Source organism: Cyprinus carpio, chromosome B17 (genome assembly GCF_018340385.1).
Source record: "Cyprinus carpio isolate SPL01 chromosome B17, ASM1834038v1, whole genome shotgun sequence".
NCBI lineage: Eukaryota > Metazoa > Chordata > Actinopteri > Cypriniformes > Cyprinidae > Cyprinus > Cyprinus carpio.
In genome coordinates this window covers 10,990,936-11,009,816 of record NC_056613.1, presented here as the reverse complement: position 1 = coordinate 11,009,816, position 18,881 = coordinate 10,990,936, and the positions used below count along the sequence as shown (strand labels likewise).

The 18,881-nt window shown below is 36.7% G+C and overlaps 1 protein-coding gene across 1 annotated transcript; it reads left to right on the top strand.

Moving 5' to 3' along the window:
- The first annotated feature begins 1,554 nt into the window (after nt 1-1,554).
- Nucleotides 1,555-18,781, top strand: mrps5 (mitochondrial ribosomal protein S5). The gene is made up of 11 exons (XM_019075597.2): nt 1,555-1,702; nt 2,647-2,775; nt 5,101-5,226; nt 6,721-6,954; nt 7,689-7,723; nt 14,378-14,468; nt 14,669-14,715; nt 14,985-15,042; nt 15,859-15,921; nt 17,073-17,209; nt 18,273-18,781. Exons 1-11 carry the CDS (start codon nt 1,654-1,656, stop codon nt 18,495-18,497), a joined length of 1,194 nt encoding a protein of 397 aa, XP_018931142.2. The 5' UTR covers nt 1,555-1,653; the 3' UTR covers nt 18,498-18,781.
- Nucleotides 18,782-18,881: the final 100 nt, after the last annotated feature.

Genomic DNA, 18,881 nt, shown 5'->3' with positions numbered 1-18,881 from the left:
GGGAGTGGAATGTGACATAGCCTCTTACCCCTCTCATTTCCCTTAATATCCCCTCTCTCTGTTCACTTTTTTACTGATTTAGATCCTCGTCACCTCTTACCGGCAGGTTCCCCTGTGATTCTGATGCAGCCTGAACAGGACACAGTCTGACTACAGCTGATAATGGAGCTGCTGATTAAAGGATATGAGGCTAGGCTCTACTGAGCATGCAGGTGTCATTCCTCCAGTCTGGTGCTGTATCACAGGCAGAGCACAGATGGGTGAAATGTCCCAGAAGACAGCACAGACATCAATGTGTGCCCTGGAGAGAGCTCCAGATCATAGCCCTCAGCTCTTCAATGCAAATGTTACATCTGAGAGGGTAATTGCAAGCGTGGGCTTAAAGTCACCATGAAATCAAAATGGAAAATTCTTATTTTTTTAATGGAATACTGTACGTTTATTAGAAATAATTTATCCGTGCACTTCATTTTTTTTTTAATTCATGTGCCCTCGTAATCTTTAATCAAAAACATTAACCCCCCCCCCCTCCCCCTCAAAATGAATCATCTTCTCTTCTGGTCACGAGCTATGTCGCAAGGGCGGAGCTAGAGTCATGAGGGTAAACGCTGGGATAAACAACAGAGGGAAAACCTGAAGCTGATGCTTCACTTTATAGAAATCATTGCATTGATCAGTGCTGACTCAAGCCATGGGGGAATACACTACCCTTAAAAATGGAAAGAATATTAGGATAGTACCACAACATCCCAAACAATCTTTTTATGAATATGACTTAACCTGATGGAGGATGCTCTCAGTCATTCAGGCAGTCTCTCTCTCTCGCACACACGTGCACGCTGTTTTGTGCCATTGATCATCCTCGTCATCGTCTTCCTCAATAAATAAAACATCTCTTCATGCTAGGGTGTCGCAGGTGAATCCAGTGGAGAGAAATCCCCTCACAACTAACTACAAACTGGCATTCAGATCTGCCTCCATTTTGTTAGCAACACCCCAACTTTCAACGATCCAATCAATTCCTGAAGGACGAAATCAAGTCCCGCCTATCATTTCAGATGCTGTTTCACTCAGATAGACGTCACAGTAGATAAAAAAGACAATGGCTACTTCCGTTTCATGCGGACTTTAAACATCTAAAATTATGCCCAACCAGGTCTACTTATAATATAGGAATGATAAAATAGCAGTTAACTAGATTTAAAGAAGTCACCCAAAACACTTACTTTTTTTATACATGTATATATCTATGGGTCTACATGTCTAAAAGCAACAGGCCTACTATTCGGCTATGTAGGCCTATAATTCTATAAAATATCATATGTTAGAAGCCTATAGGCTACTGCTAAACTGTGGTTATCCTACTGACTCATAAAGCTACCCAGTGTAATCGCTGTGAAGATAAAGAAGCTTTATAAAAGTGTGAAATGTATTTTTTTTTTTTTTAATGAGATTCCTTGCAGCAATAAATTATACAACATATTCCTTATTGTGCTTGAAAATGACCTATAAAATCTGAGAAAAAAAAGCCATTTAAAAGGAATAATTTTATCCGTCGTAGTTTATAAAAGATCAACTATTACTTCTGTAATTTTACGCAGGCACAAGTTTGGACAGCACGCCCGGCGCTCAAGGACCCCTCAGCATCCGAACATGGCGGCGGTCACAAGGCTGTGCTGTGTCCTCCGGTTGTCATTTGAAGGTGCATTTTTAATAACTCTTTTTTGAATTAACGTTTGTTTTTACCTCTGTTGGCGGTTGTCTTTGAGTTTGGTGAGAGCTCCTTGTAAATAATGTGTAGATTATAACAGGTTTAAAGATAAAGCTAGTGTGAACATGCTAACAGCCCCTGTCAGAGCAGAAGAAATGTGATGGTTTGCCTCATCAAAAATAAATACATAACTCTAAAATGATTTTATCCCTCATGCAGATAGCACAAAATGTCTGACCAAACCACCACAGACATCTCTGCAATATCTGTCAGTAAATTGTCACAGTGACCTCTGAAATTTGAAGCATGTGACGTTCATTTTAATGTGTAACGTATTTTTTTTGTTATCATTCATACGCAATGTCTTATTTTTATTATTTTCAATATCTTCGTCATTCCAGATCTGAAGTATGAGAATGCTGACCTTACATGATGTTGTGTGGAAAAACTGCAAGTAGCTGCTTAGTACTGCAGTTTTTGCTTGTGTTTAGTCTACTATAAATGACTAGTGTATTCAATATTGCTGTTTCTGGTGTTTTGACCTTAACAGAGAAGCAGATAAAGCCTTCATCAAATGTTCAGGCACAATAGATGTACTCTTTGTTTTTATTGGTTTGTTTGTGTGGTGCTTTATGCACAGTATAATGCATGTATATAACATGATAGATAGATCAGATCGGTGATCTAGAAGGTACTGTGCATGAGGTGCGAACTCAGATTTCAGTAGAGATGTGGCATAAGCTTCTAATCACCTAGATGCAATGTTTATTAGATATTATAAAGAATAAACTTAAAAACTGGACTTTTAGGTGTTGAATAATTTTATACATAGATGTGTAAATTCTGTGTATCTGGTTTTGTGCTGTATAATGGTATAGATCAGAACGTTTAATTTTTTTATGATATGTTCTGTCCTCTCTCATTCTTGTCAACAGGTGTCGGAACTCTGAGAGCTCTAGGGGGCGCTGCTCACTTCTCCCATTTGGCAAGACACAGTGCCCCCCAGTATGCTCCAGTCACTGCCGCCCTGCAGCAGAACAGACATTCAAGCTTCTTCAACAAACGTAAGGAGCTATTGATATGCTTTGTTTGATTTTTAGTGAGTATCAGTCAGTCATCAGGGTTGGCAGCACATAGGTCACAGGTTTGACTCTCAATATCATGAGCACAGAGTTTATGAGATCTCTTTTCACCATTGAACATAGTACTTTATCTCGTGCCGCTCCAGGGGGGACTATGACTGCAGATACTGTACCATAAGTTGCTTTTTTAAGCATCTGCTGTATGACAATTGACAAATTAACAGTCCTCATGTCACACAAAAATTATCCACAACTTTAGAAAATTTTACCAAACTTTTTTTTAGATGGTCTGTAAAATAATTTAAAATGATTAATAACACCATATGTTGTTTAGTTACATTAAATGAAGGATCCCTAATTAAACTGAAGTTTAGAAAAGAAAGTAAGATAATTGAAAGACTTTAAATTACTGTGGAAGATGAGCAAAGCATTCAATAAGCAGTACAGAAACAATCAATATAGTATTATTTTATTTATATATGCATGCAGTTCAGGGTTATTATTATTAGCTAAAACTAATACTATAAAATGTTTTTCATTCATTGAAAAGAGCTGTAACAATAAAAATGTTGAAATAACTTTAAGCAATGAAATTATCAAAAGCTAAAACTGCTACATAGCAAAATTATAATTAAAATTACAGTAAAAATGAAAACTGAAAATCTTAAAATTGAAAGCTAATTCAAAATAATGCTAAAAAAAATTATAATAGTATATAAATAATGATAAATTAATGCTTAATTTAGGTGTTAAATAATGATAAATTAATGCTTATTTTAGGTGGGGTTTTTTATATTTATTTTATATATCATTGGTGTGTGTAAATACTGTAAGGAGTGGGTTTATGCATGTTTTGCTTCCACGTCGTGAATCTTGCTAATATGGAGAACAGGGATGGAAATGAACTTTTTTGTCCACTGGCCACTGTGGCTGGTGGATTTCAAAATCTACCAGCCACTCAATGTTTTTACCAGCCACTTTCTTGTTTTTAACCGACAATGTGTAACTGCATGTGACAATTAATACTACAAGATCTACAATACTTAAGCAGTTTATTTAATCTCAAGTCTCAATGAAATACTGACATTTTCTCTTTCAGTGATGCTCAAAAATGCTGCCTATCTAGGCAGCTTACTAGGTTTTGAGACAGCCGACTCTTGCTGAAGTAGATCATTCTCTCAGCTCCGTAGCCCAACCGGATAATACACTGCACTGAACTTTTTTAATGCACAGAAACATTTTTGCGATATTCTAAACAGTTTTCGTACGCATTAATAATGTTGTATTTAAATCCAAAGGAAAGGATTCACCAGTATAAGTGTATTTTTTTTTTTTTTTTTTTTTTTTTTTTTTTTTTAAATTTTTTTTGTGGTTGTGGGGAAAAGTGGGGTGTTGTACACTGTTTAACTGTGTTTAATTTAGGGTAGTATAGTTTTGCGAAGTTTTAAGATGAATGCACGGCCTTTTTAATACATCGTTTTTAGGCGTCTCGTCATACCAGAGCTGTCAAACATGTGTAGCAATACAATGTTGTTTCTACACACAAAATGAACAGCGTAACAACTTGCTATTTTTATTTACCCGCCACGGTGACCGGTAGGTGAAGCGAGTTTACCCAGCACAACACAAAATCACCCGCATTTGGCTGGTGGTGGGTGCTAATTTCCATCCCTGATGGAGAATATTGTAAAAGTGAAGCACAGAAACTGTTTTGCAGAGTCACCAACTGTCTTTGCTGGACTGTGAAATCAGACTATAAATATGACTTTTAATTTGAACGAATAAAACAAAAATATCTGCTTTTAAGCCATTTTCCTCTAATATATGCAGCCTTACTTTAAAAACTGCATAGGGATGTTCCTTCATCGTCTTTCTTGCAGATGGTATGATTGCATGTACGGACATGAGTGTGTGCGTCAGTGTGTATTGGGGATGTTTGGTTGTCAGAAAGAATTATGATATTTCTTGAACTGCTTTTGTTGGAATCGGATGCTTCATTAAGCTTGGCAGGCCTCTCGGTCTCATCTAATTAAGTCCTAATTAAATCAGAACAACATCAAACAACTCCCAATGTCCCAGATTACCCAACCCCTCTAAACACACACACACAGAATATAGATGAAAGTTTATAATTTCAGGGTAAAACCAACAGCTGGAATTTTTTTTTACTGTGCAGTCATTATCTAAATACACAGGTTGACACTTTATTATTCATTCCTCACCTTATTAGAGTGTGTATGAGTTTAATAGACTGTATTAGTGATGTGATTGTAGGTGTGATTTATTGACATCCATTTATTCCCTTAGTGACAGCTGATGAGCTTTGGCGGGGAGTCTTAGCTGAGTCCGGCGCCGGTGCCAGAAAGGGAAGAGGAAAGAGAACCAAACGTAAAGTGAAAAAAGATCTCAACCGAGGCCAGAACCTTGGAGAAGGTACATCCTACCTATAATATCCTCTCATCTTTGCCTGCTTTTGATTTTAATGTGTCTGATTCGAGGCATTACGGGGCTTTGTTTTACACTTGGGGCTTGTACCTAAAAATTAGATTTGTTCTAAAGATAATTTTTAAAGAAGAACAAAAATGATTTTAAAGAAGTGTCTTATTCTCACCAAGGCTGTTTTATTTTATTGAAAATACAGTAAAAACTGTTTTCTGTTTCAGTATATTTTAAAATGTAATTTATTCCTGTGAATTCCGTCCCAGATCTCTTTAGAAATCATTCTAATATGTGACCCTGCACCACAAAACCAGTCATAAGTAGCATGGGTATATTTGTAGCAATAGCCAAAAACACACTGCATGGGTCAAAATTATTGTTTTTTCTTTTATGCCAAAAATCATTAGGATATTAAGTAAACATCATGTTCCATGAAGATATTTAGCAAATTTCCTACCTTAAATATATCAAAACTTCATTTTTGATTAGTAATATGCATTGCTAAGAATTCATTTGGACAACTTTAAAGGCGATTTTCTCAATATTTAGATTTTTTTTGCACCATAAGATTCTAGATTTCAAATAGTTGTATCTCAGCCAATTATTGTCTGATTCTAATAATCCATACAACAATGTAAAGTGTATTTATTATGGTGTTGTCCTGAGTCACATATGCTAATTTGGTGCTCAAGAAACTTTTCTTCTTATTAATGTAAGAGGCAAAACAGCTGCTTAATATTTCTGTGGAAACCATGATGCATTATTTTCAGGTTTCTTTAATGAATAGAAAGTGCAAAAAAAGGATTTGAAATGCAAAACTTTTGTAATATTATAAAATGTATTTACTGCCACTTTTGATCAATTTAGTATTTGCTAAATAAAAGTAGTTATGTGATTAAAAAAAAAATCTTACTGACCCCACATCTCATCATTCTCTGACCCAAAGAATTAAACTGGCGATTTCGGCTACTGTTTGCTACTTTAAGACTTCAAGTGTGGGTGATATAGCATTTTATTACCTGTTTTTCAGCGGTGATATAGCATTTTATTACCTGTTTTTCAGCATACAGATAATCTTGAATGAGTGGACTGAGTGAGCTCATGTAGCAAATGTTTGGATAGTAAATCAAACATTAAGGAAAATGCAAAGGGCTATAAACAGCAGTAACTATTAGCTGTCCATTTTAGTTGGTAGCGTTTCCTGAAGTGTTTGCACCCACTATGCCAGTTAATGAATATCAATCACAGCACAGCTTCAGGTTTAGAGGTTTATATGGAATCTAACCTTCTCCTAAGCTGGCATAGCTCACAGAGCGCCACAGTTATTGAGTGGCATTATTTACTTTCACTTAAAAAGACCTCAGGGGAATCTATCGACTTATTTTTCTCCCTCTCTCACACTAGCTCATGGAAGATTTTCTTGAAACCAGGTAGAAACTGATAATTGTGTGTAATGTGTGTTTTTGTGATTCCATGTGTGCTCTTTAGGTCGTGCTGGCTACCTGTGGCCTGGTCTGAATTCTCCGGTGTATAGAGATGGGTCCATCCAGAAACCATCACAACGAGGAGAGGCAGAGCAGAAGGAGGTGACCGCAGCCCTGGAACGCCAGAGGGATGAATGGGACAAACGCAGGAAGACTAAGATAAAGAGAGAGAGAGGCTGGACCGGCTTCTCCTGGGGTGGGATCAGTCTGGGTCCGCCAGATCCGGGGCCCAACGGAGGTGTGTTTGTGCGTGTGGGACAGCTCTTTGATTTTTCCCATTCTACTGAAAACACTTTATTTAAGGAGATGCATGGATGTATAGTTGATTTATAATGGATAGTCAAACAGTTTGCTGAAAACATAGTAGACTGTATGGTGCAACACCTGCATCTACACGCTTTGTTTGCTTCAACACTCTCACACACACACACACACACACACACACACACACACTCACTCAGACACAGCGAAACGAGATGCAGAAAGTGCAATTTCCTTGTAATTTACACCGCTGTTCATCTCTGTTCTGCCGCTCACCATCTTACCGTGCGAATAGATTTCTCGTCGTCTGATTGGCCAGAGGGATGTGGGTGCAATCTCTGGTAGTCGTGGTGATGGATTGCCCAGTGACGGTGAGGCCTGGAGTCTAAATCATGTCTAGATCTGCTCCAACAACTTCTCACCCCTGAGTCACCACAGCAACCCCCTCCTTTAAATCGAGGAAATATGCTTGTCTCTCGCGGGCAAAATGAAACACCTGTAATGAGTTACTGCGGCAACCTCAGAGCCCTGGGGTTAGAGGTCATAACAGACCGCTCACCTAATCTCATTTAACGCGTTTGCTGTCCCTGATCAAAAACAAATAGGCTGTGTGAGCCATTTTTAGCTATCTCAACCTGTGCTGATGAGCTTTGGTGTATTTTGTTGTTTATAAAAAGTTGTGACTTTGCTTTGTCCCTTTTTTCCCTTCAGAAACATATGAAGATTTTGATTCACGCGTGATAGAGGTGAGTACGAACAGAACCATGCATCTTACTAACATGAAATTGCATTCAAACAAATTCCATAATGTTTTGAATTTATGATTGAAAAGGAATATTCTACATGAAAAGATTTTTGTATGAATTAGGATTTGATTGGATTTCTTAAAAATAATAATTAAAAAATGAGCTTATTATTGGTTAATATTATTTTTCTCTACCTGCGACAAGAAAAAATTAAGGAAATTAATACTTTTATTTATCAAGAATATCTTAAATTAATAAAAAGTGACAGTAAAGAAATTTCTAAAGTTGCAGAAGATTTCTTTCGTACAAGCGTTTTCTATTCATCAAAAAACAAAAACTCTCCATCTATATTTAAGATTAACAGTTTTCAACATTGACAATAATAAGAAATTTTAAATCAGTAGTAAATCAGCATATTAGAATGATTTCTGAAGAATCGTGTGACAATGAAGACTGGAGTAATGGCTGCAGAAAATACAGCTTTGCCATAAGAGGAATAAAATACAATTTAAACAATATATAAACGCTTGATTTTTCCCTTGGTTTGTTTTTACTGAGGTCGTCACAGTGCATTTTGGGATTGCTTAATCCACAAAGGCTGCATGCTGTGTTTTCTTAGAATTGCCAAAATGAGGTAATTTTGCTGCCAACTATTTGGAAAGAGTCTTTATGTTGGGAAAAGACTTTAAAATGCTGCCTAGGTAGGTGGCAAACCCAGATAGTGTGTTTGTGATGATGTCAAAGAAATGTGCTTTGGAGATACAGCATCTCATCATTTTTAAATTCAAGAGAGAACTGTGTTTGTGTGTATCTCCCTTGTGAATGTGATTGCATGTGTGTATCTCAGAGCTTCTGAACCACTCTCTTGAACTCCTAAATGGGAAGCAGTTGGGGCACAAAATCTGCTCAGCACAAAATTACCATGTAGTGTGGAGTGTCTGGAGAATTATCTAATTATACACAACAATGAACGTTTGATAAACAAATCTCTGTATAGAGCCCCTGGCTGGCACCACAAGACTCATTTGGCAGAAATGTTGCTGAGTTTAGAATGGAAATCAGTACAGCAATTCACCTCGGGTCCTCGTCTCTCTTTCACTTTCCTGCATTTTCCATATTGTCTTTCTTTTGTCCTCTGATTCTTTCATTTCCATAAAGCTTTGTTGGCAAAGAAGTGGACAGGTTTACAGCCAAAGTTTTTTCTTCCCTATCTGAACACTGCAAGAAATCAAATGGAAGGCTGATGATTTAGGTGAAGTGATCTGCTTTCTTCTCGCTCTCATTAGTTCTGTTCCAAAACCAAGTGAGCTGCCTCATTGCCTACTGCCTACACACGCAGTAGTCTGAGACGGCAGCCTCTTAATTGAAATGAACCTCATAAATGACTTGGAACGCTCAGGAACTGTGCGCATCATACTCTCTAAGGGAGACCTTATTTTTGTGGAAACCATGGTGCAGTTTTTATTCGCAGAATTCTTTGTAAATATAATTCTTGTGAATATAAATGACAAAAGACAGCATTTGTTTGAATATAGAAATCTTTTGTATAATTATAAATAATAAATAAGATAAATAAGAAATAAATTAATGTAATAATTATTGAATCAAATTCACCTTGGATTTTTAGTTTTTTTCCACTGAGCTTGTAATCGTACGTTATAGATTTGCTGTCTCTGCAAAAGTTGCATGCAGTGCTGCCAAAAGGATGTCTTAGCAGGGCACATAATTAAGTTACCTAACCTTTGGAACAGAATTCACACCAAGAGCATCTCCGTGATGCCTATGAAGACAGCTCGCTGAGTTTTGAGCAGAACAATTCTATCGCTCTGTCTGTCTTCATTTCTTTCATACTGTCATTTTGATTGACAGTTTAGGGCCGCTGGCAATAGTCACTAGAATGAACCACCACAGATTGTGAGTCAGACCCCCTCAGTCTTTTGCAGTGTCCACTGTCCAGGACATTAGCGCAGAGTCTGGACAACAGTATATCGCATGTGATCGGGCACATGGCAGTGTGTTGTCCTCACATTGCCCCAGAGCTTAAGAGATAACCCAGTACAGACGCACTAGAGGGCTTACACAGAAATGAAGAGTATTTGCAGTTCTCCAGGACCTCCGTCTCTTTGGACGCAGATTAAGTTGAAGTGTTTCTGAAAAGCTTGGTGACATTATCAGGCTTGCATTTAAAGTGGCACACTTTTCCCTCCCTCCATCCCGCTGTCTCTTAGGGGTCCTAGAAAAGGCATGAGTAAAGTCTGAAAGAGCCCAAGTACTTATAAAGCCACATTAATTAAGCCAACTATTTCTTGTAAACTTAAGAACTTCTCCCAAGGACATGCAACGTCTGCCAAGAGAGAGGGAAGAGAGCCATAGTGCTCTAGAGCAGATGATACATGAGCAAGACTGAGAGAGCGAGACAGACAGAGGAGGGCAAGAGATGTGGCTGATAGTTAGAGGAGAGTGATAAAAAGATGTAATGGTTATGGAGATAGATTAAAGCAAGAGGAAGACTTTAAGAGTTTTAGGCTCCCATCTGCAGTTTATCATGTCTTGTAATGGTTAAATGATCTCATTCTCTTTTTCTGTATCTTACACACCATTTTACATAGTCACATTTTGCATTGTCTAGACAAGATTATTACTTTGATATTGTTGTCACTATTTATTAGGCATGTTTTACACTATAAAATTGACTACACTATAAACTTGACGACATTGTTGGCAGACTTTACAGTTCTGTTATAGTTACAAAACACTGGATCATGATGAGCTATAAAATAACACAGTGCCATGCTTCACTGTGGAACATGCAGCAATTTTATTTATGTAAAATTAAAGTGCAACACAGTTCGATAATTGCCATATGATGATTTCAGTTTTATTTTTTGTAACCCTACTTTATACTGTATTTAAGTTTAGATTTGTAAATATTTTACACTGTGGTCAAGGTTAAATTGTCAGCGTATAGTTACATTGTGTAGGCATATTTTACACTGCAGTCAAAGTTACATTGTTTTTGTACTTTGCATTAGTCAAGGTTAAAATGTCAGTATATTTTACACTGTAGTTACATTGTGTTGGCGTATTTTAAACTGTTGTTGCATTGTGTTGGCATATTTTAAACTGTAGTTACAGTGTAGGCATATTTTACATTGTTGTCATATTTTACACTGGAGATACATTGTGTTGGCATATTTTACACTGCAGCAGTCAGTTACATTGTTTTAATATTTTGCATTAGTCAAGGTTAAATTGTCTGTATATTTTACACTGTAGTTACATTGTGTTGGTGTATTTTACACTGCAGTCAAAGTTGCATTGTTTTTTGTACTTTGCATTAGTCAAGGTTAAAGTGTCTGTATATTTTACACTGTAGTTACATTGTGTAGGCATATTTTACACTGCAGTCAAAGTTGCGTTATGTTTATTTTTTGTACTTTGCGTTAGTCAAGGTTAAAGTGTCAGTATATTTTACACTGTAATTACATTATGTTGGTGTATTTTACACTATAGGTGCACTGTGTTGGCATATTTTAAACTGTAGTTACAGTGTAGGCATATTTTACATTGTGTTGTCATATTTTACACTGCAGTCAGTTACATTGTTTTTGTATTTTGCATTAGTCAAGGTTAAATTGTCTGTATATTTTACACTGTAGTTACATTGTGTTGGTGTATTTTGCACTGTAGTTATGTTGCATAAGCATATTTTAGACTAGTTGCGTTGTGCTGATTTATTTTACACTGTAGTCACATTGTGTAGGCATATTTTACACTGTAGTTAGTATGATCATTGTATGATCATTGTATTGTATGTGTCATTGTAGCATTGCTTGATCATATTTTCCACTGTGGTCAAGGTTACTTTCTAGACATAATTTACACTTTATGCACAGACCCACAACAGGCATCATATACATATTTTTTCCCTAAAATCAGATCTCTGTTTTGCGATTGCACATACAGTTTCTCACCAAAGTGGTTTACATATTATGTGTGATTCTCTTCAGTAGGTATTAAGAGATAAAAAAATGAGTGCTGTGACACCCATATTTCCAACAATATAGTAAAAATGCTGTAATTACAATGGGGATTTGAAGAGAGAGATTCAATAATCCTGCCAACTAATATGCCTGACAGAATATCTTTGGTGTGAGACTGTGGTACATTTATAATAGCTAATTTATAATAGCTAATCAGCAAAGATAAACACACTTATATGCATTTTTTGTCGCTGAGCAGCATGCAGAGGTGTTGTTGCATTTCATTTAAATGATAATTGCAGGTTGAGACAACGGTTGTAGTGATTGCATAATGACATGACCAAGACCAAGTAAAGCTAATGAGCAGATGTGCATGTGTGTCTATACAAACCCCTGTCATTGTTTGGAACCGTTTGTTTTCGGCTTTCAATCAGTGGAGAATTGCTTTGCTTTTACTGAAGTGTGTGTGTGCTTGTGTAAGCGGTCTGAACAGATGGCATGTGTTTCAGCATCACACTGACAGAATGCAGGTAGGAGTTTCCCCACCCATCTCTCCCGCTCTCTTTTTAAGTAAACATTGTTCTTCTTTTTGTCCCCATCATCATTTTCGTTTAGTGCTTTCGATTGAACCATGCAGTGTCCCATAACTGAGACCTCAGGGATTTAGAAACCGAGGGAAAGATTGCGGTGGATCTTAGAGAGAGTGTCAGACGCTATAACCTCTAATGATTCCTGTGAGTAAATGGATCAGTCAGCAATGTGGATTCACATACAACAGAGGCTCTCAACCTGAGGTCACTAATGATGCTAGGATGACTCTCTCTGGCTCTCGCTCTCGCTCTCGCTCTCTCTCTCTCTCTCTCTCTCTCTCTCTCTCTCTCTCTCTCTCTCGCTCTCGCTCTCTCTCTCTCTCTGAGCAATGCTTATATATGTAAAATATGGGTTTAAGACTGCACCCCAAGACTATCTTGGATTCTAGAAATAACCACTTTACACAGTAGATACCTCAATATGTAAACTAAGTAGAAAAAATGTATTATCCTTCACAATGTGCACATCATTTAGGGTCAATATGATTTATTTATTTTTTAAAGAATTTAAAATTTACTTTGAGCAAGAATCCATTAAAGGGGTAGTTCCCCTTCAAAGGCATAGTTCCCCTAGTTCCCCTGCTGGTTCCCCAAAAAAAAAAAAAAAAAAAAAAAAAAAAACAACTGAACGTGAACTATCCATTTAAATTGCTCAAAACTCAAACTCATATTTTATAGTAAAGACTTTCACATTGTTACAAATCAGTGCTGTTCATTGGAACTTTTTTTCAGTTTTCAGAAAAATATTAAGCAGCACAACTGTTTAACATTGATATTAGTAAGACACGTTTCTTGAGCACCGAATAAACATATTAGAATGATTTCTGAAGGATCGTGTGACACTAAACACTGCAGTAATAACAGCTAATAATTCATCTTCTCCACCATCATTCTCAAATGACATATTAAAACATATTGAAACAGAAAAGTTATGAATTGATGTATTGATTTTTCACAGTACTACAATTTTTTTTTTAAATTTTTTTTTTGATCAATAAATACAGTCTTGGTGAGCATAAGAGACTTCTTTTTAAAAACATGAAGAAATTTTACTGACCCTAAACTTTTGAATCTATAGTGTAATTTTTTTAGTGATGTACTTCTAATGGGACATTCAATTGTATTGTGTAATTGTTTAAAGTATGATTTCAAAAAATTACCAAAGAGGTTGAAAAAATAGCTGATAAACAGAAATGGTGGACCTTAACAGGTGAACTTGAATGATACTGAAGATTTAGGACCATCTTTGGCAATCTCGTGCATGTGTAACTGTTTGCACATGAGCAAGAGAGATGAATAATATTTTCTTAGCCGTTTTATTTGGATATGTTGAACTCCCTTGTATTTGCATGCAGACCTACCTGCAGTAATCCTTATCCTCACACAACCATATTTATTTTGTTATGAACTGTATGAAAGACAAACAATCCAAATGAACCGTGCCATGTTGATACTGCCTAGTGGGGTATGCAGTGGCACTTTAAGTGATGTACGTTTTTCTGTCATAATAATACTTTTTTTTAAAAGAGGAGATGTTTTTAAACATCTGTTTTAAACCTAGACTTTCTTTAGAATGAAACGAGTACGTCTCTGCATTTGAATATTATAATGAAACAAGATATGGCACTTCAAAAGGTTGCTGACTGCTGGTTTAGGACATAATCAGCTGTGTAACTTTTGTGCTTGAGCTCTTTGAATAGGCTGAAATCCACCTTGTAACTTCGTCTGAACGTGTTTAGTTCCTTCCAGTGGGTGGCTTTTTCTTTCAGCACAAAGATCTCATCATATCAATAATACTCCTACAGCAAACGTTACATAACAGATTGCAGTAAGTAGCAGGAGCAAGAAAGCATTTATTCTGTACAAGTACTTTATACTATGTAATTACGCACACATCTGCAGCCTGAGGGGAGAAAGAGAGAGTATGTGTGACAACGACTGCAGTATTAGAGATGTTTCATTGGAGCGTATTAGTGTTTTCCAATGGGTTTGTACTGCTTCCTGGTGGCTGCTTAAAGGAAGCACACATACAGAAACTGATTTCCTGCAGTCATATGTTATGTTTGTTCTTTGATTGATAGGTCAAGAGTGTGTTTAATGTCACGGCCAAAGAAAGCAGGAAGAGATCCATCAGTGCTCTAGTTGCTGTGGGCAATGGAAATGGAGCCGCAGGTAAATTCAGATGCATATATGCCATTAATGATGTTTCTCTGAAAGGCTAAATGCCTTAATCTAGATCTCAACTAGTTGCCTCAACTAAGGCCATATCTGGTCTGGAGTATATGGAACAATAAAGTAGTTTAATATGTGGCTGGTAAAAACACAATGGCCATAATCAGTGTTAATGAGCTGTTTTATTCACTTCTCTGCAGGGTTTGCACTGGGGAAAGCAGCAGACAAGAACACTGCACTTAGAAAAGTAAGCCACGGTCACATGCAAACTCATTCACACGCACACAAAGTCACATTCCGGACTCTAATTGCAGGCACGATTCCCCCCTGAAGCAACCTGAGGTTAAATGACTTGCTCAAGGGCACAATAATGACAGAACAGGGTTGTGAGCTCAATAATTCCTCAGTTCCCATGACACACTTACGAGATTTGAACCTCTAGCGTTTGTGTTAGAGCTGCCAGGTCAGGTTACAGTGAAATCATCTTGACATTAAACATGCTGCTTTGTTTTACAGGCAAAAAACCGAGCCATGCATTATCTCTACTACATTGAGAGATACAACAACCATACCAGTGAGTCACTTACTACTCTTTGTGCGTGTGCGAGTGTTACACACGTGCGTCACTGACTATCATATAACAAACAGACATCGTAAATCTCATGTGTATATGTGTGCTTTTGTGTGCGGTTTGAGAGAAGGATTCTACTGTCACAGCATTAATCATTTACATAATATATAGTTTCCATGTTTTGATATTTGTATATTTGAGAGCCACAGTTTTTAGGGCTGGGTGATATTTAATTAATTAATATATTCACATTGATTTTGCTTGTGATATAAAATTAAACAACATTTTAATATTATTATTCGCTTTTTACTGTTTTATTTTAACATTTTAATCAAATTTGCAAAAAATGGGAAGAAATGATGGTTCCTCTGATTACCAAAAAAAAATTGAATTTATTTCAGAGATGTACATTGACTTTGACATACTAAATATATATATATTTTATTTTTATCACCCAAACCTATGCAATTTGCTGAAATGACATTGCATTTATATAATATATACACTAGTTTGGGATCAGTAAGATTTTTTGAATACTTATATTCAGCTAGGATGCATTAAATTGATCAAAGGTAAGAGTAAAGATTTTTGTTACAAAAGATTTCTATTTCAAATCAGTGCTGTTCTTTTGAACTTTCTATTTGTCAAAGAATACGACAAGAAATGTATCACGGATTCCACAACACAGCAGCACACTTTTCAAAATTGATGACAATAAATAAAAAAAAATTAAAGAAGTGTTTTATATGACACTGAATTTGCAGCTTCCTTGTATCTGTTGTTCATTTTTAATCATGATCTTTTTATCCTCATGTGCAGTATATCATGACATTGAGTCGAAGTTTAAAAGGACCACACTCAGAATGAAGAAACAGAACAAAGGTAAGTGGCTTAACCTAAAATACGCATGAACAATCACAGTTTGCTTGATAACAGATCTTTGTGCCCAGTATGTTACTGAGCTCATTGTGGATGTTTTGCAATATGATTATCTTAAAATGAGATTTTGCAGGGGTGCGTTTGCACATCCACGTCCATGTTTCATTTTGGTGGGATCATCTAGGACTAGTGTACTTGCTATTCAGATCTAGTAGTGTCATGTACATCTCCTGTGCCCACATTGGATTGGATTTTGAGGGGGAAGTTTTCTCATTTAGTGACTACATGCTGCTCTTTTGATGTCAATCTGTTACTGTAAGTTGACAAAGTGCCAATATGCCAATTAAACTCTTCATCATTTCAAACAGTCAAGCAAATGGTTCCCTGAGGGGTGCATTTCCAAAAAGCAACCATGGTTGCAAGTCCCGGTGTTACCAATAGAGTTCTATGGAACTTGTGAACATGGTTAGCTAACGATCTTTTTGGAAAACGCATCCCAGAATAGTACCCGCATATAGTATCATATTTTTCTTCACATCCATTGAGCCATGAAGAGTTTGTTTCATTCCTGACATCAGAGCTGAAATTATGGTGTTCAGATTTGAGATGGGACTGATGGTAATTGAGTTCTGAGTTCAGATCTGATGGGAGTCAGATTCTCAGAGTCCATGTGTCACTGCTGAACCCTGAATAATGAAACCTGGCAGGAGCTGTTATGATTGGACCTAGAACTGTAGGAACCATGATCTTCCGCCTTTCCCATCTATAGGGTCACATTGTTATTTAATCTGGATCACACTTACTTTTTTTTTTATTTTAGTTTGAAATGAGATAAGAAATGTGCAGTGTGATGATAGTTGACACGTTTGGTCATTTTTCTTTAGTGTATCTGTATTTTGTATATTATCATTAGTTAAAAAGGGATAGTTCACCCAAAAATGAACATTTTTGTTTTCTCACCCTCATGCTATTCCAAACCTGTATGACTAGTTTGGTTCCCATTGACTTGGACAAAAAAATATACTTAAAGTCAAAGGGAATGGGAAATATCTTGTGTTGTGTTCCACTGAAGAAAGTAATGTGACAAAGTAAAAATGTAAAAGACCTTCACCTTCTCTCTTCTATTTGTTCTAATTTTTTTTTTTTTCTTTCAGGTTATGGTCTGCGTTGTCATCGGGCGGTAATCACTCTCTGTAAGCTGATTGGGATAGAGGATATGTATGCTAAAGTAGATGGTTCAGTTAACCTCCTCAACATCACCAGGGCTCTCTTCCACGGCCTGGCCAATCAGGTGAGAGATTTCAACAGTACAATAGCCAATCAGATCAGTCTTTGTACACATCTTAGTGGCTTATTTGATAAAGTGACCATGATTTTGCCAAGTATTGTGTGTTTCAGAATCAACATCTTCCGTTTGTCTTGAAACTGCATTTCTGTTAAACATGTCTTAATGAATGTTTATATGTTGTTAGTGTTAATCAAATATTATTCTTAACCATTTCTTTGACTGTTTTTTGCTAAAAACAATAACTTGCAGCAATGTTTACTTATTGAAATTACTTGGAGAGTACATCCCATTGTTGTAATTGGTAATATTGATGTTAATATTTAACAGATTTAAATCGAGTGGATTCAATAGTATTTTTGTGGTAGTATCATCCAGATTACTCAGGTTTAACTTTAATATGTGAATATTCATAAATGAAATTTGTGCAATACTCTGATACTTAAATCAGGTTGATGGTTTTCGTGAATGTTGTCCCAAGACCAATAAACATAAACATCCAGGGACCCCTTTAAGGAACAATTGGAAAGAATTCAGGCTAAATCTGTATCATTCCAGTTTGCTGAATCCTCACTGTTTGGCCTCACCAAAAAATAATCTAGTGTTCACTAGGACCTTAAAAGGGTAGTTCACCCAAAAATGAGAATTTACTCACCCACAGGCCATCCAAGATGTAGATTTGGAGAAATGTAATGGTAAAACAACAAAATCTATTCAAAACAAACTCATTTACAGGTGCATCTCAATAAATTAGAATGTCGTGGAAAAGTTCATTTCAGTAATTCAACTCAAATTGTGAAACTCGTGTATTAAATAAATTCAGTGCACACAGACTGAAGTAGTTTAAGTCTTTGGTTCTTTTAATTGTGATGATTTTGACTCACATTTATCAAAAACCCACCAATTCACAAATCTCAACAAATTAGAATACTTCATAAGAGTACATTTTCATTTTTGGGTGAACTATTCCTGTAACTATGCATGGTCACAGTAAACTAAGAACCCTCTAAACTGTGCCACTGTATTTTTCAGGCTTATAACTGACTTCCTCTCCTCTTTTGTTCTACAGGAGACTCATCAGAATCTCGCTGATAAAAAGCAGCTGAATGTGGTGGAGTTCAGGGCAGAACAAGGCGCTCTGCCCATCGTGGTGGCTCAACCACAGCTCGGTGCCCGGAAGGAACCTGAAGTGGAGGACGATGTGCCCAACACGCGTCTGCACTGGGCTGATGTGAAGGCGTCACAGGGTGTTAAGAGATCAGTGTGGGCAGGGGTTAAAAGGACCATCTGGTGATCTGAATGGTAACGTCCAGCCAATCTGTATTGCAGGCTGACTGTCTAGTGCAGAACTTACAAACATTTGCTAAGGGGGCACGTGCTAGGATTGGAACTGGGCTGTTTAAACTACCATTTCACCACACAATCAAAGGTCCTGAAGTGCTTCATACCCCCAGAAATGAGTGTTTATATGTTGCTAGCACATGAAAGAGAAGCGTGGAAGTGAATGTATGAAGAGAGACTTTGTTCTCACTTACCTATACATGACTAATTGTTGGAAATAAATCTACAATAAACCCACTTTCAGTGTCAGCTCATCAATCTTGCTCATGTTTTTTGTAAAGGCATGGTCACATTTCAGCATAATTTCAAAATGCTGCAGGAAAACGGTCCGCTGTTT

What these genes read in the sequence shown, in the direction of transcription:
- mrps5 (XM_019075597.2), top strand. Translation starts at nt 1,654, where the DNA reads ATGGCGGCGGTCACAAGGCTGTGCTGTGTCCTCCGGTTGTCATTTGAA. An exon ending in CCTCCGGTTGTCATTTGAAG is followed by an intron (nt 1,703 to 2,646) that starts GTGCATTTTTAA and finishes TCTTGTCAACAG; the next exon opens with GTGTCGGAACTCTGAGAGCT. An exon ending in AATGAAGAAACAGAACAAAG is followed by an intron (nt 15,922 to 17,072) that starts GTAAGTGGCTTA and finishes TTTTTCTTTCAG; the next exon opens with GTTATGGTCTGCGTTGTCAT.